A 25,096-nucleotide genomic window follows, 5' to 3' on the forward strand; every position below is an offset into this window, starting at 1 on the left:
CGGGAGCCTGATGTTCCCACTCCAGCTGGACCCCCTCCCTTCCAGGCCCCGAAGCTTAAGCCTACTCAGCCTAATGGTTTCTCCACCACTGGCTTAAATGGTTGGCTACTGGGAGGTCTATGTCACTAGTGCAGACAGAGTGAAGGTGCTCAGCTCAGAACACTGTTTGTCCTCTGAGTTTCTGCAGCTTTGTGCTTTTACTTCAACCATGGTGTCTGAGATTTTAATGCTTTACTTTTAATAAGTAACATGATGCAATTGGCATATCCAGTAATTAATGTACCAGGAATGAACAGCCTAGTGGAATTGAGGATAATTAGGAGGACAAATATGGTCTGAACATTAGTGCTTTAGACAGTAAAGGGGGTGACAAATTATAAAAAAAACCTTCAGCTTGAATGTGCTATCTGAAGAATGTTCTTGCACATCAACTAATGACTAAGTTGGGATTCGAGAAGAGGAATAATTCAAGCGATTTGAAAGCACAATAGTTCTTTGTAATAGTGGCTTTTATAGATGGTGTCTCACACACTGCATTGGTTAAATGATCCTAGTTTTCTATTTTGTAGACATTAATAATTCTTGTTTTCTATCTTTTAGGCCAATGAGCATGCAGGGAATGAAGGGATATGGTTCATGTACAGGCAGAAAAGATTTCATTTAATTTGGAATGATGTTCAATGAAGGCACTGTGAGCTGAATGGCCTGTTGCTGTGCTCTCAATATTCCATGGTGTGAGCGGATCTTGTGTTAAGTCCGTACATATTTAGTGGAAGTAGGTCGGATAGGGGTCTCTTTAGGTTTTTGCATGTATCAATGTCTGTCTGCTTCTTCACAGGTGACGGAAATTCTTAAAGAAACTTCTCGGTCCATTGACCTTCGGGAACTACAATGGCTCCTGAGAAAACCTGATTTCCAGGTAGGTGTACATAGGTATACATAGCTGAAATCAATTTGGATTAACAATAGCATTTTATATACAAATGTGCTTCATAAACTCAGCAGGTCATGAAGCATCCATAGGAAGTCAAGGGTGACCATTATTTTGGGCCTTGCGTGCCCAGATGAATATATGTTCTTCCTCTAGTTTGGCAGTTTTGGGCACACTCCAACCAGATAGCATTAACACTGACATGTCCAATTTCCATTAAATCTCTCCCCCAAGTCTCTCTCTCTTTTCCTATCCCTCTGTCTCCTTTTCTCCAGCTCCCTGTCCCCTTCCCTTCCCTCTCCTATCAGAGAGATACCATCTCCCCCATCATTTCCCATTTTTTTTCTCCTATTCTCTCATCTGTATCAACCTAAGATCTCTTGCCTGTTAGCCTGTGGTCCTCCCCCACCCTTTCCTTCTCCTCCCACCCCCCCCACCATTTTATTCAGACGCCTTTTAATTTTTTTTTTGCTCATACTTTGACGAAGGGCTCAAGCTGAAATGTTGGTTACCCTTTACTTCCTGTGGATGCTCCATGACCTGCTGAGTTTCTACAGCACATTTGTGTATAGCACTCAATCCCAGGATTTGCAAACTAACAATAATGTTTACTGTCTCTTCCACGTCTGTGAATGTTTTAATTCTTTTACAATGTATTCAAGCACACACATGAATGCAAACGGATTTTTACACATACCATGTTGTTACAGCAAACACATTCACTCATTAAATTCACTTTCACAGGATGCAGACTCATCTGATCACTTCGACCCAGACAGGCTCAGGTTCACAGAATTAAAGCATTTGTTACTGGCCTTTCAGCCCATCAATCCATCTCTGGCTGCCTGCAACAACACTGTTTCACATTGTTTGTCTGCAACTCTGAAATATATTCTCACTTATTTGTACCATTCCTCTTTGAAAATGATGATTAAATCTGTTTCCATCATCTGTCTCAGACAATGAGTTCCAGATGTTAACTGTTTTCTACAAAGAATAGATCTTTTGTAATTTGTCTTCTATCTGCTGCCTTCTTGTTCTTCATCCTTTTGCCTTTGGAAAGAGGTTTTCTTTATTCAATTTATCAATATCCCATTTATCAAATCATCTCTCAATTTTCTTTTGACCTGAAGCAAATGGCCCCAGTTTCTCCAATCATCACCTTATTGAAGCCAGAAATAAAACATGAAAGTCGCAATGCTGGAGAAACTCAAGCAGGTCAAACACCATAAAGATATAGCAAAGATAAAGAAAAAGATATACAACATATCTTTATCTTTGCTATATCTTTATGGTGTTTGACCTGCTTGAGTTTCTCCAGCGTTGTGTTTTTACCTTATTAAAATCCGTTTATTCTCCTCCAGTGATCTATCTAATTGCTGCTATATTATTTCTCTAATTGTATTTCACAAAGGTTTGACAAAATCTCCTTGCTTTTATACTCCAGGCTACAGTTTATAAAGCCTGTGATCCCATATATATTTTAAATAATCCTTTCTACCACTTACAAAGACTTGTGTACATCTAAACTTATGAATATCTCATTGAGAACTCAACCCAGTTATTTTTTAAATTCTTTTTTAAAAAATTTATTTTTCACACTATGAACCATATTAACCAAAATACACACAAACATTTCTCTCTTGAATATACACAGTGTCATTTTCTCCCCTTTTCCCCTTCCCTCCCTCCTTCCCACCCCCCTCCCTACCCACTAAATGTTCAACATATACATTACAATAAACCCATTAAACAATGTCATCACACAATAAAAATAAACAAGAAAATTGTATCATCTACTTTTACACACTGGGTCAGTTCATTTCGTCGTCTTCTCATTCTATCATTTTAGGGGGTGGAGGTCCGCGGTAGGCCCTCTCTCTTGTGTTCCATGTACGGTTCCCAAATTTGTTTGAATACTGTGACTTTATTTTTTAAATTATGTTATTTTTTCCAATGGAATACATTTATTCATTTCATGCACCATTGCTGTTCTCTCCAATCCATTACAAGCCATTTAACACTCTATATTATTGTTTTATCTGCAATTAGGCTTTTGCATGACAGGGTTCATTCTGCCAGTCTTTCTTAATGTTTATTTGTCGTCCAAGTCACTCTTCAGGATTGATGTTCCATAATTGCACAGGAGAGCGTTCTGGGGAGATTTACCAGGATGTTGCCTTTAGTTATAGAGAGACATTGCATAGGATGGGCTTGTTTTACCTGAAACAAAAGAGGCTGAGGGGGTGACCTGATAGATTATAAGAGGCACAGACAGAAGATAGTCAAAATTGTTTTCCGATAGTAGGTGTATCAGATCAAAAGGAAAAAGGGTTTTAAAGAAGATCTGAGGGATGTTTTGAACTAAGTGAACAGCTGATAACTGAAATATGCTGCCAAAGAAGGTGGTGGATTCAGATGTAGTCACTACATTTAAGAGGCACTTAGACAGACACTTAAATAGAGTCCTAATGTGGGCAAAAGGGTCATCATGGACATGATGGGCCAAAGGGCCTATTTCTGAGATGTACAACTCAATACTCTTAAGTGATATCTGAATTCCATTGTGTATTTGTTGAATCTATATCCCTTTTCTCTCTTTGTTTTAATCAGCTATTCTCAGCAGGGGCCACCCCCCATCCCCCACCACTCGCCTGAGGCCACAGCACATTTAAGTTGAAGCTTTGTTTTCTTTTCACCTCACGTAACATCAATATTTTATGTTTTTAAAATAGTTGGTAGAAGTATGGAAGAAACCAAAACTTGACTGCTTCACAGGGAAAGGGGCCCATAAACTTTGAGAAGAATCCATAGCCAAAAAAAGGCTGAGAGTGACCTAACCATTGATAACATTGCTGCAAGGGTTCCAGCTCTGCCTGATTTTTGGGCTATGTGGAGCAATCCATACAACAAGCCGATACAGGCAAGACTCTTCAACTCTTCCTCCACTACATTGATGACCTCATTGGTGCTGTCTCCAGCCCCATGATGAGGCTGGCAACTTTATCCACTTTGCTGCTGCGCTGCCAAGGTGAGGCAAATCAAATATTTAGGGACAACACCTTGTGTTCCTTCTGGGAACTCTCCAACCAGACATCATTATCATCCAATTTCCATTAAACCCCACTCCCAAGTCTCTCTCTTTCCCTATCCTCCAGCTCCCCACTTCTTTCCTTTTCCAATCAGGGTACTCACTACCCCAATCACCTCAGCTCTTCTCTTTCACCCTCCCACCTGGATCCACCTATGACCTCTTACATGGTAGCCTGTGCTCCTCCCACTGCCCTTTCCTCCTTATTCTCCTTTCATAAAAGCGCTGCTCTAGTGGTGCATTCTCACCTCATTCACCCTGCTGGTTTGAGAGTGAAATTATTTAAATTTAAATAAATTTAAATAAACCATATTGCCACCACCTCAGAGGAGGGGTGGAGGGAAGATTCTTCTTCAAAGCACCTCTAAGCCTCACCTTCAACCCAGGCCTTCAAGTTTTAGATTCCTTTGGTTTGGGAAAAAGTTTTTTTTAATTATCTACCCTATCCATTCCTCTTGTAATTTTGTATGCCTTGATTAGACCCCCACTTAGCCTCCTCCGCGTCAAGGAAAACAAACCCAGCCCATCACCCTCTCGCATAACTGAAACATTCTATCCCAGCTGCCAACCTGCTGAATCTCCTCTCAATCCTCTCCAGTACAATCACCTCCTTCCTAAAGTGTGGTGACCAGAACTGCACACAATGTTCCAGGTGTGGCCTAACCAAAGTTTTATGAAATTGTGCCAAGACCCCCTGCTCTTCTATGCCCCGACTAATGAAGGCAAGCATCCCTAAAACCTTCTTCTCCTCTCCAAAAGCTTGTGCTGCCACTTTTAGGGATCCTTGGATATAAACACTAAGGTCTCTTTGTTCCTCAATACTACCTGGAGCCTTACCATTCATGGTGTATGTCGCAACCTTATCAGAACCCCTAAAATTGTACAACCTCGCATTTATCTGGATTAAATTCCATCTACTATTTTCCTGCTCAACTTTCCAGTTGATCAATATAATTCTGTCATAGACGATACTCCTTACTAGCAACAGCATCAATCTTCATTCATTTTAAATCTGTGTACCCACGTTCAAGGACTCGAAACACTGCTTCTCTCATTTCTTGAAAAACCCTTATCAAATTATCTTAAAACTTTTTGTGCCTTATGAAACAATCATAAATTTTCAAATCCTTCATGAAATCTGCCAAAAGTCTCTTAAATCTGAACCATGGCTTCAATATCTTATGGTGTACAATTCACTGCTCCACCCACTCCTCAACTGTGAACACTCTATAGCTCTCACATTCTCTACTTCCTATCATTCAGCTCATAGTAATGTTGGCTTTCTTACAGTCCCCTCCATAATGTTTGGGACAAAGACATTTTTTGTTCATTTGCCCCTGTGCTCCACAGTTTTAAATTTGTAATCAAACAATTCACATGTAATTAGAATGCACATTCCAGTTTTATTGAAGGTAATTTGGATACATTTGATTTGACCATATAGAAATTACAGCCCTTTTTATACATAATCCCCTCAAGACCTTTCTCCAGAATCCTGCAGGCTCTTTTAAATACTTCTTGGCAAACAGAAATCTGGCCATCCTTTCTCTAGCTAACTAGAGGTTGTTATCTGAAATGAGGGGACTATGTATAAGAAGGGCTGTAATTTCTTTGGGGTCAAATCAAAATGTATACAAATAACCTTGAATAAAATCTGGAATGTGCACTTTACATATGAATTGTTTGATTATAAAGTTAAAACTATGGAGCACAGGGGCAAATAAAGGAAAATAGTGTCTTTGTCCCAAACACTGTATGTCCTTGTCCACGAGGTACTGTTTTTAATATGCCATAAATTTGCAAACCTAAATCTATATGACTCAACTTTCCTCTATTCATTGCTCATTTATTGCTTTTATTTTTACTGAAAGCTGTTCCCACATTTGCAAGATATCAAATTGCATTGGCTGTCTTTGCCCATTCCCTGCAGATGTCTTTTGATTCTCTGATTTATTTATTCCACATCTTGTTTTAGTATCAATGCTGCTGTGCCAGAATACCTTAAAAACCCATCTAGTTCATGAAAGTCCTTCAGCAAAAGAAACTCAGAATGGCCAAAATGTGATTTCTATGCCAGAACTGACATTTAGCTGTGCTTTGAAATGGACTGGTGATGCACCAAATTGTATGAAACCAGTTGTCAGGGAATCCAGAGGTGGGCAACTGATCTCAACCCCACCAGTAGTTCCATATCCTGAGATCAAACAAATAAAACATCCAAATACACCAAAAGATGCATTTTCACTCCATTTCTAATTTCATGAGTCAGGATTGAGCAATGAGCCCAGCAGAAATGCTGACCAACTCCCCTGATTTCAGCCCAGAAGAACACACCTATCTGTCAGTTGGATTTCAGTAATTACACAGGGCTGAGTTTTAAGAGAGGTGAAGGACACTTGATGAGTTGCCGCTGGACCCTCTTATAAAGGGCATTGTGAAAGGAGGATTGTTATCAATCAGGACTTGAACCTCACAATACAATATACCAGGACACAGGAAAAGGTATGTACACATGCAGATAAGGTATGTGTATATGCACAGAAAAGAATGCATATTGATGAAGACATTGCCTGTGTAGATGTACATGAACATCTATACACACCTGAATCTGGATTAAATGTGCACACAAAGAATAATCAAGAATGGTCGAATCCAGTGGTTCTCAACTTTTTTTTCCACTCACATATCACCTTAAGCAGTCCCTTACCACAGATCACCCATGGCACCCTTTGTGAGTGGGGAAAAAAATGGTTGCGAACCACTGGTCTAATCTCACAAGTATGTTTGACACAAGAAAGCCTGCAGTTAATACACAAAAGAGCTAAAGAAACTCAGCAGTTCCCGCAGCTCCACAGGAGGCAAAGATGTACTGTATAACCAACATTTCGTGTCTGAGGTATGAAAAAAGCAGGGACATGCATATCAAAATACATATCCATTGGGGCCTTTATATGTGCACAGAAGGATGTACATGCAGTGCAAGTGCACATGTTCACACTCATAAAGCCACAAAAATTACTTTCTGAGGAACTTAAATTAACTCAGCAGATTTAACCTTTCTGCAAAATTTAACAGCTGGAGGTTTGTTTGAATAACAGGCCCTGCTCTCTGCTCATGATGCTGTGGCTCAGAAAGACTACGAACCTCTGCTCCCTCCGCTGCCAGATGACATCCCAGAAGATGAGGAAGCCTTGCGGATAGTGTGCCTGGTGAAAAACAACCACCCTTTGGTACGTGATGATGAAAGGGGTCTGTCACTTCTTTCACTGACTCTTTATTTTAAAAGAAATACTGAAAATATCTCTCAGTCCATTCTTCTCTGTACTCCTCCCCTGCCTTCCTCTTTTTACTGAGCCTTTGTCCTCTCTCTCAATCTGTCATTTCTCCACTCCCTCTCTCTTCACTTAATCTTTCCCTCTCACTTACTGTTACCTCTGTTTTATCTTTCTCTCAACCTCTCTCTTCCTCGCTCTCTGCCTCTGTTTTTAAGGTTTTTGGCCTTCATAGACGTATCATAGAAACTGTCCCTTCAGCCCACTGCATCTGCCAACCACCATTCCTTCCTGTATTAATCCCACTTACTAACACTATTTCCATATGCCTTGCTCATTCAAGTACCTGTCCAGATGCTTCTTTGATGTTGTTACTTCACCTCTCAACATCTCAGCCTTCAAGCATGTGTGTTCTTCATACATATGGTTTGGTTATTTTGAAGCAGAAAAATACAGCACAGAGGGAGTCCATTTTTTGCTCAGTCCATGCTGAGCAAAAAAGGGCTATTGAGACTACCCCCACATTCATTGGTTACAGATCAATACAATTTTCTTTTAAATATCAAGAAGCCTTCCATCTTCACAAATGAGTTCCAGACTCTCCATTTTTTTGGTTATTAACACATGCTCAACACCCTTCTGTCTATTACCTTGAACCTTAACCGCCTGGTGACTGACCTCTCCGTTGAGTGAAATGCATCATCCTAATCACTGTGTCCGAACCTCTTCAGTTTACATATCTAGATTAAAACCTCACCCATTGAGTGAGAGAGTGAGAGTAAAAGGATAGAGCCTGAGATGAAGAAGAGGGAGAAAGTCTGGGAAGGGAGGAATGTAGCACTCTTGCTGTGTCCTAACAAGTTTTGTTACATTATGGTAGCATGACATCCTGACTCTGACTTGGGTGTGTGAGGCAACCATGCCCCATCCATTTGAACCTAAATTCTTGATAATTACCATGAATAGCAGCATACCTGGCACTGTCCTGAGGAATTCCACTGCAAACAGTCTTCCAGTCTCTCAAACACCATTGATTGTGGATTACACAAGTAAATTGATAACATGAGTAGTTGATTGCATGACTAGCTTAGTTATAAAAATGGTCTGTTTACATGAGTGTGTGAGTTGCTTGTAAAGATTAGTAACATATAGTTGAGTTATAGATACTTCTGGCTGGGACTTTTTTCCCTGAACAGTGATATTGTAGAGGAACATGGGTCAGGTCAGTTGCCAAGTGTTTTTCCAAGGTTAGGGATGTCTAAAACAGTTTAAGGTGAGAAGGAAAAGATTTAAAAGGGGCCTGAGAGCCAATCTTAGAGGGGGTTTTATATAAATTTAGACATGCATCACAGTAACAGGCCCTTCTGGCTCATGAGCTTGTGCCACCAAATACCCCAATTGATCTACAACTCCCCTGTAGCACTATCAATTAGACCTGACAGACCAGAAGTTGAAATTAATAGGTTTTAATCACTATAAACTTAGTCATACCTGATTCCAAGGCAGTACTGAGAGAGGGGATTGGGCGATGGCACCTTTATTAGGAATGACTGAGTTCCACCACCACCACCCCCGCATAGCTTTTGAAGGATGGGAGGAAACCAGAGCACCGGAAGAAACCCACCAGATTTGGAGAGAATGTACTAATTCCTTACAGACAGCACTGGTTTGAATCCAGGTCACTGGCACTTTAATAACATTGGAAGAGGTAGAGGCAGGTAGTTACATTTAGGTTCATGGTTAGGAAAGGTTTCAAAGGATATGGGCCAAAACCAGGCAAAAGGTGGACAATTTAAGATGGGGCTGAAGGGCCTGTTCCAAGATTATCTATTGAATCTTTGAATCAGATATGTCCCCAAGCCTAGAGCTGCAAATTTGCTGTTGTATCTGAGAATTGGACAGCGGGCAAAGACCAACTGAAGCAAAAGTGATTAGATATCACCACATTCTCAAAAACTGTGCTCTCAGTCTGCATGAATGGAGCTACTTTCCCAAGCTATAGAAATAATTGAGGACAATGCAGCTTTCAACATTTACCATGAAGCTGGGAAAGATCTGCAGCAGGTATAAATATTTAACCTGCCTTGTTTCTCTTGTATACAGGGCGCTACAATCAAGCGGCATGAGGTGACTGGTTCCATAGTGATAGCTCGAGTGATCTGTGGTGGTCTTGCTGACCGCAGTGGTGAGTATGAGCACAAAATCAATGGGCACAGACCACATTTACTTCTTCCCTAAGGCACACACATGATTTCTGCCTGCTCTCATCCCACCACCACCACCCTCATTCCCCTGACTGAGCTCATTCGCACGATGGAACAACTCCACTCACTTTCTCTAGATCGAAGATGGAACTAAGATGGAACCATGCTATGCTGGTCTCTTTAGTTTATTCCAGAAACTCCAAATTTGAATTAAAAATGCAAAAATGCCACTCATCAGGACAGGCAACAATTGTGCAGAGTGAAGCAGAGTTAATATTTCAGGCTGAAGACCCTTTCTTAGAACTGGAAATGTGAGGGAAAAAAATGTTCCAGTGAGGATCACTCACATGCTAGACTCTTGCTTGGATGGTCAGAGGCTGATATTATTGATGCTCTCCTGTGGGAGAAATAGGGAGTTAATGGTAAATTAGGAGGTGGGACAAGATGATTTTATTAGAATGCCAATAAGTTCACTAATGGATATTCGCTCAAGGACTCCCATGGGTCCTAGCTATGCCTGAATTTTCATTGGCTATGTGGAGCAATCCATGCAGCAAGCCTACACAGGAAAGGCTCCTCAAATCTTTCTCTGTTACATTGACAACTACATTGGAGCTGCCTCCTACACCTATAATAAGCTTATCAACTTTGCTGCCAACTTCCACCTTGACCTTGTTTCATCTTCTATTCATGTGCATGAGTTCTTAAGACAAGGTTCTTTAAAGTTGATATGAACAGCACCATGAGGCATGCCATGAGGCTTCAAGTCTCCATTACAGCTCTTGCTGTGTGTCTTGCTTTGTGTCAGCCCCTGCTAGCAGCCAAGTCTAATTAAACAGTAAGGCATTGCTAGTTGCCTTGCAACCATGATCACTATCATTACATCTCACTTTCTTAAAACAAAAGTAGCTTACTTTTAACTAACAAGTTTTCTTTGTATACCTCTGCAATTTTAACTTTAACACCAAGAACTTACATTTTCATTATTATCAACATTTTTTTAAACTTGTATGTTCAGATTTACATACACTAAAACTTGAAGAGTGAATAAGATAGCATTTCTTCATTCTATAACAGGAGTCTTGAAATTTGCTCAATGAGTCTCTTAGGAGGATTCATGTGTCTTGATGATCTCCGGATTGATTGTCCCTGAATCTGAGTTGTTGCCTCAGATGATGTCTTCTCAGATGTGCATTCAGGTTGTTCAACAGTATCCGTCTTTCCATCTACTGTGGCTGGTTCCATTTGAACATCTCGACGATTTCTTTGCAGAACAGCACCTTCATCTGCCTGATCTTGGTTGGACTTCAAGGACAGTTCCCTTCTGAGTCCACAAGTTTGGTCACCAGTGTAGAGTTCCGGTAGGTTTTTTGTTCCTCTCTCAACACTTTTGCTTTTCTTTCTGTTGTTCTTTGAACTTCTTCATTTTCTCTCCCTCGTATTTAGGGGGTTCTCCTGAATGGGAAAGTTTGATCTTAACCTACGACCTATAAGGAATTGTGCTGGTGACATACCACATGTAAGCGGTGTTGTGCGGTATACTAACATGCTCTGGTAGAAGTCCGTTCCACTGTCTTTTGCCTTGTTCATCAGTCTTTTCACTGTACTGATTTTTCCACTAGACCATTGGACTGTGGAAAATGAGGTTGTGACATGGTGTACACAAAGTCCCACTCTTTGGCAAACTGCCAGAACTTTAAATTGCAAAACTGGGGTCCATTGTCTGTGAAGACCTCGCTTGCCATGCCATGTCTGGAGAATACGGCTTTCATACCTGTTATTACATCATCTGCAGTGGTGGTGTTCAGTTTACACCTCTGGATACAGGGAGTAATAGTCTGTGACTACAAGATGGTCCTTCCTGTGACATTTGAATAGATCAGTGCCTACTTTCTGGTAAGGTCTGTATGGTGCTGGGCGTGGCTTTAGTAGTTCTGCAGGATGGCTTGATTGATATTTCCAGCATATTATACAGTTTTACACTTCATTTATTATACCATTGTTGATTCCTGGCCAGTACATCACCTCTCATGCTCTTTTCTTACACTTTTCGATTCCGAGATGTTCTCCATGGGTCCTTTTTAGTATCTCTTTTCTCAGACTTTTTGGGATAAGGATTTTGCTTCCTTTGTAGATGATGTCTTCAACCACTGATAGTTCCGCCCTGCAGTTCCAGTACTCTGAAACGTCAGGTGAGCAGTCCTGCTTCATGTTGGGCCATCCATCCAAGATGTTTTTTCTCAGTTGTCTCAGTGTTTCATCTTTGTTTGTCTTGGACTTTATGAGCTCCATTTTTACATCTGATATGGGCAGTGCACTTGTGATCATGTCCACAAAGGCATTCACGTCTTCATCCATTTTGATGTTTGCGAGCTCTCTTGTGTCAACAGCTCCTGACATGTCTGCTGTGTACATTAGCTTACCTGGAGTGTATCCTACATTCAGCGTATAGCATTGCAGCCTAATCATCATTCTTTGTGTTCTAAGTGGACATTCATTTAATGACTTTTGGACAATGCAATCAAGGGTTTATGGTCAATCTCTAAATTGATTACATTGTCCTGACATAAACTGATGAAATCTTTCACAGGTGTAAGTGAAGCTGAGCAGCTCCTTTTCAATTTGAGTTTATCGCATCTCCGCATCTGTCATTGAGCGTGAAACATACGCAATGGGTTGCCAGACATTGTATTTTTCCAGAAGAACTGCACCAAGCCCACAAATGTGAGGCGTCTGATGATATCTTGATGGGTCTTGCTGGGTCATAAAATCTCAGAACTGGTTCCCTCTGTGAGCAGTTTCTTTAGTTCCCTCCATGACTTCACGTTCATGATTTCCCTCTCATTCAATGTTCTTTTCTGTTAGTCTTCTCAATGGAGCCATCTTTTCTGAGAGCTTGAATATAAATTTACCCATATAGTTGACCATTCCATTAAACCTCTGTATGTCCTTTTTGCATTGTGGCCTTGGCATGTTCCCAATGGTGGACACCTTTCTGGGATCTGGTTTGATGCCCTCACCTACAAATGTTAGTTTTGTCACCCCGAGCTGGCATTTCTCTCTATTCAGCTTCAGTTTTGCTTTCCTATTGCTTCCAGCACTTTTCTTAGTCTCTCATCATGCTCCATTCTCGTGGTTCCCCATACTATGATGTCATCCATTGAGGTATTAACCCTGTACAGGGGCTCATGGACCCTATGGATAGCTTTGTGATACACTTCAGGAGCTGAGGCAATTCCAAAGGGTAACCTTCAGAATCTGTATCTGCCAAATGGACTATTGAATGTTCATAGTCTTGAACTTGCTTCATCCAATTTTAAATGCCAAATTCCTGATGATGCATCTAACTTGCTAAAAAAACTTTGCAGTTGCAAACTGGGACTTGATTTCTTCACGTGTCAGAAGCTTAAAGTGTTTTCTCTTTATTGCTCTGTTTAAATCTCTTGGATCCAGGCAAATTCTAAGCTTTCCATTCTTTTTGTCCACAACATTGAGTGAACTCATCCACTCCATTGGTTTATCTATCTTCTGAATCACATTCAGGCTTTCCATCCTATCCAACTCCGCCTTTAGTTGCTTTTGAAGTGCAAATGGAACTTTTCTGCATGGATGTATTATCGGTTGCACATGTTTATCCACTCTGATCGTGTGTTCTCCTGGAAGGCAGCCCAGACCGTGGAATAGGTCATTGTACTCTTTCATGAGTTCATCATTGACTGTCTCTCCTTCGCTTTCCATAACGAGGGCTCTTTTTACCAGGTTCAGTTTCTCACAGGCTGTTAATCCTAGTATGGCCTGTACATCCTTTGATACCTTATGTTTCACTTTGACCATGCATTCTCCTTGCACTGGTATATCGGTACCTGAATATCCTGTCACCTTCACTTTTGTTCCATACATCTTTGGTCTTGGTCTAATCTTCTTAATCAGTCTTTGATACTACATTAATTTGCGCTCCAGTATCCAATTTAACTGAAATGTATATGTCATTCACTTTTAATCTCAAGATCCAGTCTGTTTTCTTTTTTGTTTTCAGTCATAACATCGATACAGAATTTCTCTATCTCCCTTTCATCTACTGCATGTACCTTGCTTTGTTGCATTTGGTTCCTACAGCAACAGGGATAATGGTTGCTTTTGTTGCATGTTTTACCATATGCTTGACACTTTTTTGTTAAGTGTTATGTACTGCATCGACGACATGGCTTTCGATTGTCCCTTTTATTTTTGTTTGCTGACCATGCTTCTCTTTCCACTTTGGCGCACTTTTGTTAAACAATTTATGTCTTTTCTTGCTCACTGCATCCAAGTTGCAGCTAGTTTCACTAAACAGCTCTTTTGCTTGCAATTTTACAGTTTCTGCTGCCCTACAGAGTGCTATGGCTTTTTCCAGGTCTAGATTTTGCTCTCTTAATGGTCTTTCCCTTAGACTATTATCTGTAATACCACACACAAGTCTGTGTTTTATCAGCAAGTTGGTCAGTCCACCAAATTCACACTTTTGCTTCTGTTTCTTAATTCAGTCACATACTGATCAATACTTTCTTCCATTTTCTGGACACGTGAAAAATCTGTGCCTCTCAAATGTACGTTACGTTTAGGTATGCAGTATGCCTCAAACAGTATTTTTTCCAGTTTCATTTTGTCTTTTTCAGCAGAAAATGTGAAGTTATTGTAAACATCTAAGGGTTCATCACCCACAACATGTAAGAAAACCGATGCTTTCACCTGATCACTTTTCTCGTCAGCTCCAACTGCCACTGAATACAATCCAAAATGCTGTTTAAATCTGATCCAATTTTCAGCCATGTTACCTGTCAGATGAAGTTTCGTTGGTGGATGTAATTCTTGCATTTCTCACTGTGTTCGCTTCTCTTCACTGATCAGTTGCTGACTTTAGATTTTACCTTTAAAGTATTTCCTTCTAATTTCCTTCATCTCACTTCTGTCCACCATGTTTCATCTTGTATTTGTGTGTGTGTGAGTAATTGAGACAACACATGGATGAAGGAAAAGATTCTTTACTTTAAGGTTGATATGAACAGTACCATGAGGCTGCAAGCCTCCATGGCAGCTCCAGCATACTGTGTGTCTTGCTCTGTGTCAGCCCCTGGTGGCAGCTAAGTCTAATCAAATAGTAAAGCATTGCTAGTTAACTTGCAACCATGATCACTATCATTACAGACCTCAAAGTCACTTTCAAGATTCAAGATTATTTTATTGTCATGTAATAAAACAGAAAATGTGACATTACATGAAATTTCTTTTAGTTCACTGTAAGGCAGACAAAGATTCAGTATCAGCCAAAAATTGCCTAGCGCCCCTTACAGCCTGAGAAAGAGAAGCAAAAGAGAGTCCCTTCCAGAGTCATTGAACATCTATATTAAACTAAAATATTAACCGCAATAAAAATATTTTTAGAAAAGAATATTATCCATGGCTTCACCTCTAGCACTCCCAGAGCTTCCGCAGCCACTCAGCCTTCAGTCCAAACCATCAGCAACCAGAGCTCCCGATACACACCTCTGACATGTTCAGGAAGCCTCCAGAGCCCTCTCACATCCCAGTTCTGATACCTGGTACCCCTTGAGCCATTCTCAAGCTGAATGCCACCTGGTGTGGGTCCTTTGTCCATAGTTGCTAGTAGTCTGGATCCTACGTGGTCTGTACCTTGCCTCGTGTCACCAACAGCTCACTGCCTGCGAGTTATTCAGCCTCAGAGCCTGTCACTGGTAAGTGGCTGTGGCCACTGCCCCGTGGGCTGTCTCCTCTGCTTCTCCTTCTCAAACCATTTTCTGGTGCTGTGCACCAGTTCTCAGCTTCCTCAGAATCTGCATCCCCTTGTGGTCGCTGCTGATCATAGGGGCTGCCATCTTGGGCCATTTTAAAATAAACCACCATCAGCTCCTTTTACAGGCCATTTAAAGCCTGTACAGACCTGACAGCAGTTGGACTGAGTGATTAGACTCTGCAGGGGAGCACTGAGACTTTTGTCCCCACTCTCTGCGGGCCCACACCAACGACACCGCTGCCATTACAGCAGCTCTAGTAGCACCACCCTGTTTTTTGTTTGTCCATCTCTGGCAACTCTCTCTCCTTTCACATCTCTCTGTCTCCATTTTGGGGAAACAGGCTATCGACAGACATCCTCTATAAACCCTATAATTTCCTGGTCCTTACCTACAACCCACCAGCCTCCGCATAAACGTATTTTTCTCTGGAATTTCCACCACTTACAACAGGATCACACCACCAGACACATCTTTTCCTCTTCTTCCCCCTCTGCTTTCTATAGGGATCACTCACTCTGCAACTCCCTCATCCATTCATCCTTTTCTGCCAATTGCCCCCCAGCTCTCACTCCTGTGACTAGAAGAAATGCTATGCTTGCACTTACATCTCCTCCTTCACCACTGTTCATGTCACCAAACAGTCCTTTCAAGTGAAGCAACGCTTCATTTGTGAATCTGCGGAGGTCATTTACTTTGTCCGATGTTTCCGATGTGGCCTCCTCTACATCAGGGAGACTGGATGCAGACTGGGAGATCATTTTGTTGAGTACATTCGCTTTGTCCACTGCAACACCTATAACAAGTTCCCATTTTAGTTAAATGGGATTATCACTGTAAGGGATAGTATAGACAGGAGGGACTGAATGGTCACAGTTAACATTTAACACAAGCGCAACATAAGTCATAGCCCAGCAATAATTTGATACATTGGAAGAACTGAGGGAAAGGTTGTCACAGTCTGCTCCAGAATTTGATACATTTGCAAAGACATTGTGATCTTGCAAGAGGAGAACCATTCTGACAGCTGGAAAGAAAACAGCCTTTTGAAACAGGTCTTGTGGCCAGCCATTCTGTGGAATTCAGAGCAAAACATGCTCGGTGAATGACTTTGGTGGATTGACCTGTGGCAGGAGAGTCTTTTGGGAAGCAAAGTACTTCTACTTAATTTTAAGTGTGACTAGCAGTGAAGTTACTTGGAGAGACCAGTGTCAGGGTCTTGGAAGCTTCGTGGAGGTTGCCCAATTTGAGTCTTGCCTACAAAAGGACCAGGAGCTCGTACGGATGAGCGTAAGAAGAATTAGTGAGTCTGTAGCAGCCACAACTCCAGTCTTCCCATCAGTTCAAAATTAAATCTGGGCATCAAATTTCAAAGGCCTACACTTCAACACTGAATTTGAAAGACTGAACTTTGAAGTAACTTTCTGGACTGTAATGATTTGGGTATCTCTCTCTCTCTCTCTCTCTCTCTCTCTCACACACACACACAAGCTGGAGATGGATTTAGTGTTAAGGATAGTTTAAAAGTTTAAACTATAGTTTAAGAGTTAGAAATCAAATTAGTGATTTAAAATTAAACACTGTCTGATTCATTGTCTATTGCTGCTCGTTGTGCGCAGTTTGTAACACACCAAGCACCTCGCAGCGAACAGCCAATTTAATTCCACAACATGTCCATTGCCAAGCTGACATGTTCGTCCATGGCCTCATGTACTGCCAAACTGAGGCCACCCAAAAATTGGAGGAACAACACCTTATATTCCATCTCAGCAGAACTTTCCTTTTTAATATATTTTTATTTGTTTGGAAGAGAGAAATATTACATCATATATTAAATTTTAATGCAATAAAATACAGAACATGAATCATAAGTAAATTATACATTATATTGCACACAATAATATATAGAAATTCATTTGGGAAAAATGGGTTCATATTCTATTATTGAAATCAATTCCTGGTAAGATAACTAAATAAAATAATCTCTTCTAAATGGAAAGAAATATGGAAAGAAAAAAGGGGAAAAAAACCAGAAATCAAAGAAAAAAAGAAAGAATCCACCCCCCCCCCAATATTAATCCTACCACTCCTACTAAAATTAAGCAAAGAATCAAGTTTTAGGTTTCACACAGCAAACAAGTCACCCCCAGACTGCTCAAGCCTTTGTAATCAAGTTATGATAATAATCTATGAATTACAGCAGATTCCAGCCAGACCGGATCAACATAAATTGCAGCACCTGGGTAGCCCTCCCGGGACCTGGGTGTGATTACTGGGGCAAAGGTGCTGGACACATCTTTTAAATCACAGGGGGTGTGAGAAGTGCCTTCACGTTCACAAAATATGCTCGAGACAAAAGTTGAGAACAAAGAACATTTATTTACATTTACAACATTGCAAGGTTGGGTACTCTCCCCCTACCTCGGGAAAGTACACCGAGGGCGGGAAGCTTCTTTGTTTTTATACATTTTTCAATTCACCTCCCCTTACATTTTTCTTATATTTATCCTTCTTGGATTGGTTTGGCACTTTTCCCTGTTCGCCTGACTCTTGACTGACTCCGACTTTCTCCTATCCTGTACTCACACCTCCATTCCCCACCCCCTTTTAGACAAGCCCTTTGTGTGTATGTGCATATTTCTATATATGCTTAAATTCCTCTGTTATCTTGTCTCTACTTTTTCATGTGCCATTTTACACAAAGAACATTTTAGCTATCTTCTTGCTTTTTTCTACCTTCTATAATTGTTTCTAAGTTCCATTAAAATAGTAACTGTTTCTAAACTCCTACAATAATCGAAAAGTAACTGTTTCTAAACTCCTACAATAATCAGAAAGTAACTGTTTCTAAACTCCTACAATAATCAAAAAGTAACTGTTTCTAAACTCCTACAATAATCAAAAAGTAACTGTTTCTAAACTCCTACAATAATCAAAAAGTAACTGTTTCTAAACTCCTACAATAATCAAAAAGTAACTGTTTCTAAACTCCTACAATAATCAAAAAGTAACTGTTTCTAAACTCCTACAATAATCAAAAAGTAACTGTTTCTAAACTCCTACAATAATCAAAAAGTAACTGTTTCTAAACTCCTACAATAATCAAAAAGTAACTGTTTCTAAACTCCTACAATAATCAAAAAGTAACTGTTTCTAAACTCCTACAATAATCAAAAAGTAACTGTTTCTAAACTCCTACAGGGGGGATCAACCCATTAAAGCACCAACCCAGTGATTTAAGGGGGGATCCCGCCCCTGCAATGATGCATCACGTACTCACCGGAAGTACTGCCGGTTGTTCAGAAGCTGGCTGCCCGGTGACGCACGCACGCAAGTTCTGATGTCACCGGAATAAGCAGGTCAGCCATTTTCATTTTCAAATCACCTTTGGACTCAACCTAGGTAAGTTTAACCGGGTTCCCTGACTACTTCTGAGATAGGACATGGACCCAGTTGGATTTCGACAGGGTTGACCAGGTCAGACCCTTACTTACTGCTTTGTAACTGGGATGCTAGCTAACCGGGCAAATTGCCTGGTTAACTCCATTTTACACGCCAATTTGAAAGGCCCTACTGACTTCTCCAATTTCAGTTCACCCACTTCCCCGGTCTCTCTCTCTCTCTCTCTCTCTCTCTCTCTCTCTCTCTCTCTCTCTCTCTCTCTCCCCCCCCCCCTTATTCCTGGCTCCCATCCAGCTCTTCAACCCCTTCCCTCCTTTCTCCTATCAAAGAGCTGCCCTTTTTAACCCTCTGCCCTCTTCCCTGATCACTTCTCAGCTTCTTTCTCACTACCACCCACCAGTATTCAACAATTACTTCTTACCTGTAAGCCTATGCCTCTCCCCTTCCCCTTCCTTCCTCCCTCCTCCCACCTTTTTATTGAGGCATCTACTTGTTTTTACACATTTCCTATGAAGGGCTCACAGGCCTGAAACGTTGACTGCTTTTTACTTCCCATTAATGCATCATGACCTACTGAATTTCTCTGACACTTCTATGTACAGTATTGCACTAGACCCCAGCATCTGAAGATTTTCTTGTTGACCAACATTAATGGAAATCCTTCTGTATTTCAGGGTTGTTGTTTGCTGGAGACAAGCTAATCGAGGTAAATGGAATTCCAGTGGCAGGGCTTGATCCTGAACATATCATCAAGCTGCTGGTAAGAGCTCACACTTTGTAATCACTGTTGTTCTTCCTGCCTCCAGTAGTTATCCCCTCCAACAGATGATTGCACAGTCGGTCTTTACCTGACCTCAGTGCTTGACACTGGTCCTGGAATTCGGAACTGGAAAGGCCTTGAGCTACACATATTCCAGTTGGAGGTGCTGCAGGATTATCTGGTTCCACCCTGAGGCTAGTTGCCACAAAGCAACTCCAGTGATAGCCCACTCTGGACTTCTGTGCTGCTGGATTAGCAGATTTTCTGTATGTTATTTAAATTATTTACAGGCTGGATATAATTTCAATCAATACCCTTGGCAGACTTAAGATACTTTTCTTAAGATGTTTGATAATTTTGATAATAAGTTGTCCAATGAATGTTTGGTTAAAAGGGACCATGAGTATTAGGTTAGAAGGGAGGGCACAACTGGAACCTCGGTAGAAGGAACCATGTGCAGATGACTTGAAAGAGAGCACAGTAAGCATTATCTGATGAGCTCAATGCTGAACTGTTTTAAAATCTCCTGATTTTGACAGACCATTTTCTTTAGCAGTGGATGCCAGTGAAGGAGCAGCAGGTGCAGTTTTATTACAAAAACATAATGAAATTGATCATCCAGTTGCCTACTTTTCAAAAAAATTTAAAGTTCATCAAAGGAACTATTCCACAATTGAGAAAGAACTATTGCCTATAATATTCACTCTGCAGAATTTTGATGCATAACTCGGAACCTGTCAGGAACCAATTGTGATATTTACTGACCACAATCCTCTGATGCTTTTAAATAAAATGAAGAATAAAAACAGAGGATTGTTAAATTGGAGTTTAATATTGCAAGAATATGAGAGGTACAAATAATGTGATAGCAGATTGTTTGTCAAGATGTTAAAATTGATCATGTATAGAAATATATACTGTCAACATTGGGTGACATTGTTATAACCTGTTATATATTGTGTATTGTTATATCTTTCGTGAATTTAAAGTCAGTTTCGTTATTACTGAATTTTAACTCGAGTTAAAATTCCTTTGTGGGGGCAAGTGTGATTGATTATAGATGTGCTTTGGGAGATAAATTGGGGCAGGTTTTTTAGTGTAGGTCACATACAAACACTTTAAAACAGAAATACTCTGCTCATGCTTGACATGCCAGTTCCAAGAGCCTTTGCAAAAGCTTTGAATAGTGCCAAAGAGTCTTCATTAATGGATTGTTGTTTACAAAAAGGCAACAGATTAAAGAACTCTCAGAGCTGTAGGCTGTCTGGAATAGAACTTGCTGTTCTAAGAGGATCATGTAGTTTTGCAAGCAGAGAGAGTAAAGCAGGCTTTTTCTGTGAGAGAGAGAGAGAGAGAGATCAGTTCTGCAGTTTTACAGTCAGCAGCAGCAGCTGGGACTGGAACAGGACAAGCTGGAAAGCTTGTGGAAAACCCCATTTGGAAGACGGGTTGTGAGTGGTTAGTTCAGCCTGGTCAAAGCCCTTGTGGTTCATGCAAGAGGAGAGAACTGGCTGCCTAATGTTTTGCATGAAATAGGTGAAACATAAAGGAACTCTGTGGTGACCTAAAAGAAAGAGGTTATCATCTGGGAAACCCTGATGGGGCAAATTTCTTTGGCAAGACACTGATGTAGCTGATTAAAAGGGATCAGTTTGCATCCAGCGAACAACAAATCTCCTGAGTGGTAACCATTTACCTTTCAAGCACCAAAGCCTGGTGAACTTCATAAATGTTAAATTCTGTGCACGGTATAAGAATTGCCTGCAACCAGTAAACTCTGAGGAATGAAAAGTGAGATTGGACTGTAAATCAAAGAGTTTTTTTAAACTTACACACACATTACATACACGTGTGCTTAGAATTAGGAGTTAAGTTAGGTTAGTTAAGTTAATAGTGATGTTAAAATGTGATTCTGTTTTCATTTTTAAAGATAATTAAAAGCAACTTTTGTTTAAGTAACCATTTGTCTTGGTGAATATCTATTGCTGCTGGGTTTTGGGGTCCTCTGGGCTTGTAACACATCAAAGAACCAGAGAACTGGGAGGAAACCAATGAGGTCACAGGGAAAAGATGCAAACTCCACATGGTCAGGATTGAACCCAGGTGGCTGGAGTTGTGAAGCATCATGAGTAAAATAGGATCTGCTCTCTGCTAAGAATCAAATTCCCAGGAACTCTCCCCCTGGGAGAGGAAGCTCCATCAAAAAGGAAAGGCATCTAACAATGAATGTCAGAAACAACACCAAAGTGGGAGCACTTCCAGGAATGAAAGTCGAATTGATCTTCAGAAGAGGAGGGAGTCAGTTTCAATATCTTTGGGACAGGAAGAGACGCTTGTTTTTCAGCCTCATAATGGCTTCTTTGACTTTCATTGGCACAACCCTGGTTCTCATGTGGAAAAATGGCAACTACAGACTCTAGAAGTGATCAAAAGCTTAGAAGCAAGCCTAACTCTCTTATTCCTGCACAAATGGTGCAATTAAACATATCTCAGTAATCACAAGCACCTATGAAGCCATATGTCCCATATGTGCCCTGAAATGAGGGGATTATGTTTAAAATGTGCTGTAATTTTTACATGGCCAAACCAAAATGTATACAAATAACCTTGAATAAAACCTGGAATGTGCACTTCAATTACATTTGAAATGTTTGATTAGAAATTGTCGAGCAAAGGGGCAAATAAAGGGGAAAAAAAGTGTCTTTGTCCCAGACGTTACAGAGGACAGTGTAAATAATAGTAACTGCCTTCCCCTTGTCTCCCCTTTTAGTCACCTCTTCAAAGTAATTACATCAAATTCATGAGACATGATTTCCAACACACAAATCCATGCTGGCTCTCTTAAATTTTTGCCTTACCATCCAAATGTTGATAGATTCTATCTCTCAGAATTCTTCCCAGCAGTTTCCCTACCACTCACATCAGAATTTGATCTGCAATAGAGGCAGAAGGTTAAACTGTGGGGATGTGATGGAGGAGGGCTGCATAGAGGAGGAGAAGGGGAGTGTATGTGCCTTTATCTTCAGGTTGAATCAGGTGGGACCTGAGTATGAACAAGATTGGTGAACAGGTTGTCAAGATTTCTGAACAAATTGACTTCCCTAGAATTGACTGGAAAATGTTTTGTGACTATATATTATATTATTTGTGAATATTATTTGACAGAAATGGCAATTAATCTTTTTGTTCAAATAGAGCAAATCTGAAGGCAGTATCACATTCAAACTTATTCCAGCATCCCGTCGACCAGCAAACTCCTCACAAAATGCGGTAAGGCCCATGTTGTACTCATTATCACATCAAGATGCACTTGTTCAATGCAGAATCTTGAGCAAACAATGAACTGCTGGAGGAACTTAGTGAGTCAGGCAATGACCATGGGTAGAAATGATCAATCAACTTTTTAGCTCTTGACCCTTTATCGAGACTAAAACAAAAAGGAAAGATATTGCATCTATCAAAGGGGAAAGGAGCTGGGGATGGTGAATGGGTAATGCAGCCCCTTGCCTAGGGTTGGAATGGGATTTTATGTAACTGAACTAAGAGTACTCTGCCTTCAATCAGCCTCCTGCCATTTATCTCCCAGCCACCACAAGATTGAAACCATTTTCAGCACCTCTCATCCTTTCTCCATTTCTTCCCTTGCTCATCATACTCCAAAGTCTGACCCTCTCCACTGAGGGTTCTTTCCAGATTTAAGATTCCTTTATTGTCACGTACACAAAATTCTTGTTCCTTTGATTGCCTTGTAAAGAGCCACTAGTCCAGTGTCAAGGAAGAGAAGCAAAAGAGTTGCTTCAGAGACTTCGAGAGACCGCATATCCCACCATCTCTTCCAATGCTGTTACCTCCTGTGCTCCTATAACTTCCATAGCAGCATGACCTCCTATCCATTCTAGCAGTGAACTCGAGATTAAACCACCCAAATCTCTGTGGTCGGCCTTGGTTTCAAACCCCTAATGTGATCAGGAAGCTGTCAGTGCCTGAAGCCAATCTGGAGCCCTGCTCACTATCGACATCCTCATGGATCAGCAGCCTGTGGCCTAGTGTGAGTTCACTATCTGAACTCTTTGATATGCCTTTTACCCATGTAATGCTTGCTCTCTCTGTACCTTACTTTCTCTCTTTCTGAACCTAATTTTCATTTCACCACCTTGTCCCATCATGATCCCACTTTCTTCAACTTGTTGTCCTATCTCTTTCCATAATCATTCCTGCTAAAGTGTATTCTAGTTTATTTTGAACTGGTTTTAACTGTACTCACTCTCTTACAGTAGAGTTTTAGATAATTTGGGCATTTGTGTGCAGTTGCATTGGGGAATTGTGCATCATGCACCATGTAGGTGAACAGACCTGCTTTAGGGCATAATATGAATTTTAATGTTTGCCATGAGTTGGAGTTTATAAATGGGAAGGATTAGAGGCAGGCCAGGAGAGTTTGGAATAGTTGAGACAGAAAGTGACAGAGGCGTGTTCCCTTCTACAGGTGGGTTGAGAGAGAAGTGATGGCCAAGCTTCTCCATGAGATGGAAGTGGACAGACATTGTGTTAGTGAGGATATGAGATTAGAAACTAGGTCCAAGAGTAAACCAGAAACTGGGCAACATCCATCAGTTAACTGGTTATCTCACTGATAATGCCATTAGTCATTGTACTTAACTATGGGTCTGCACTATCAGTCACAAAGAAGCTAAGCTCTAGAATTTCCTAACTGAACCTCTCCTCCATTCCATCTATTTGTCGTCTTGTAATATGCTCTTTAAAGCATTTCTGACCAAGACTTTTCTCACCTGACGCAAAATCTCTGAATAAAATTTCTTCAGTTTGTTTTGTCATCACATTTTTGGGTCCAGGATTTTGCAACACAGGTTACTTTAAGCATGCCAAACCAAAACCCTTTGACCTCCTTAAATTTTCAGTGCCTTGCTAGAGGTGAGGATCACAGAAATGACCACTGCCATTTGACCATCCTACATTGCAAACAAGAGATTGTTTTCCTAATTTACAGAACTTGCTATCATCGGTGTTCTATTAAAAGGAGATGGGAGAACCTTAATCAGAAGATGCAAGAGGGAACTGAAAGAATGGTTATCCCCTGAAACTGTGGCAGGTATCACAGACAGAATCCCTATTGTGGGAGCACTTGGGATCACGTTTATATCTCATTCAGGTCATTTCCTCTCTGCTGCTTCTTAAAATTACATTATTGAACATCCTTGCTGATTCTATCCTTATCCTGTTGGCTTGATTAACCTAGAAAGAATGACCATCCATCATCCTACAATATTGTCTTTTTGAAAATATGAACCTGACTTTTCCTTTTTCAGTCGCTGACTGACTTGCTGTGTAATCTACTTCAGTTTTAAGGGTTTCCCCTGTTTTTTCTCAGCACTGTATGTTTTGCTTCATTGGCTGGGGCATTAAGTAGAAAAGTAAAGTCATGGGGCAGCTATATAAAACTATGGTCATGCTGCACTTGAAGTATCATGTGCTGTTGTGGTCACCTCATTGCAAAGAGCATGTGGAGGCTTTAGAAAATTTCAGAAGAGATTTGCCAGGATGTTTATCCTTTCCCACCAATTGGCCAATAGTATCTATCCCTGGGTCCACAGGAAATGCTGTGCTTGCACCCACACCTCCTCCCTCA

General features: G+C 40.7%; 1 protein-coding gene across 1 annotated transcript in view; it reads left to right on the forward strand.

Moving 5' to 3' along the window:
• LOC138761715 (MAGUK p55 subfamily member 4-like) overlaps positions 1–25,096 on the forward strand; it is a 72,260-nt gene that overhangs the window by 17,398 nt on the left and 29,766 nt on the right. Inside the window, exons 5-9 of the mRNA XM_069934323.1 lie at positions 839–919; positions 7,121–7,252; positions 9,398–9,479; positions 19,364–19,449; positions 22,645–22,719. Coding sequence (XP_069790424.1) covers positions 839–919; positions 7,121–7,252; positions 9,398–9,479; positions 19,364–19,449; positions 22,645–22,719 — 456 coding nt within the window. The remainder of the gene's footprint in view (positions 1–838; positions 920–7,120; positions 7,253–9,397; positions 9,480–19,363; positions 19,450–22,644; positions 22,720–25,096) is intronic.

The sequence above is a fragment of the Narcine bancroftii genome, chromosome 4 (genome assembly GCF_036971445.1).
Source record: "Narcine bancroftii isolate sNarBan1 chromosome 4, sNarBan1.hap1, whole genome shotgun sequence".
In the NCBI taxonomy this organism is placed as follows: domain Eukaryota; kingdom Metazoa; phylum Chordata; class Chondrichthyes; order Torpediniformes; family Narcinidae; genus Narcine; species Narcine bancroftii.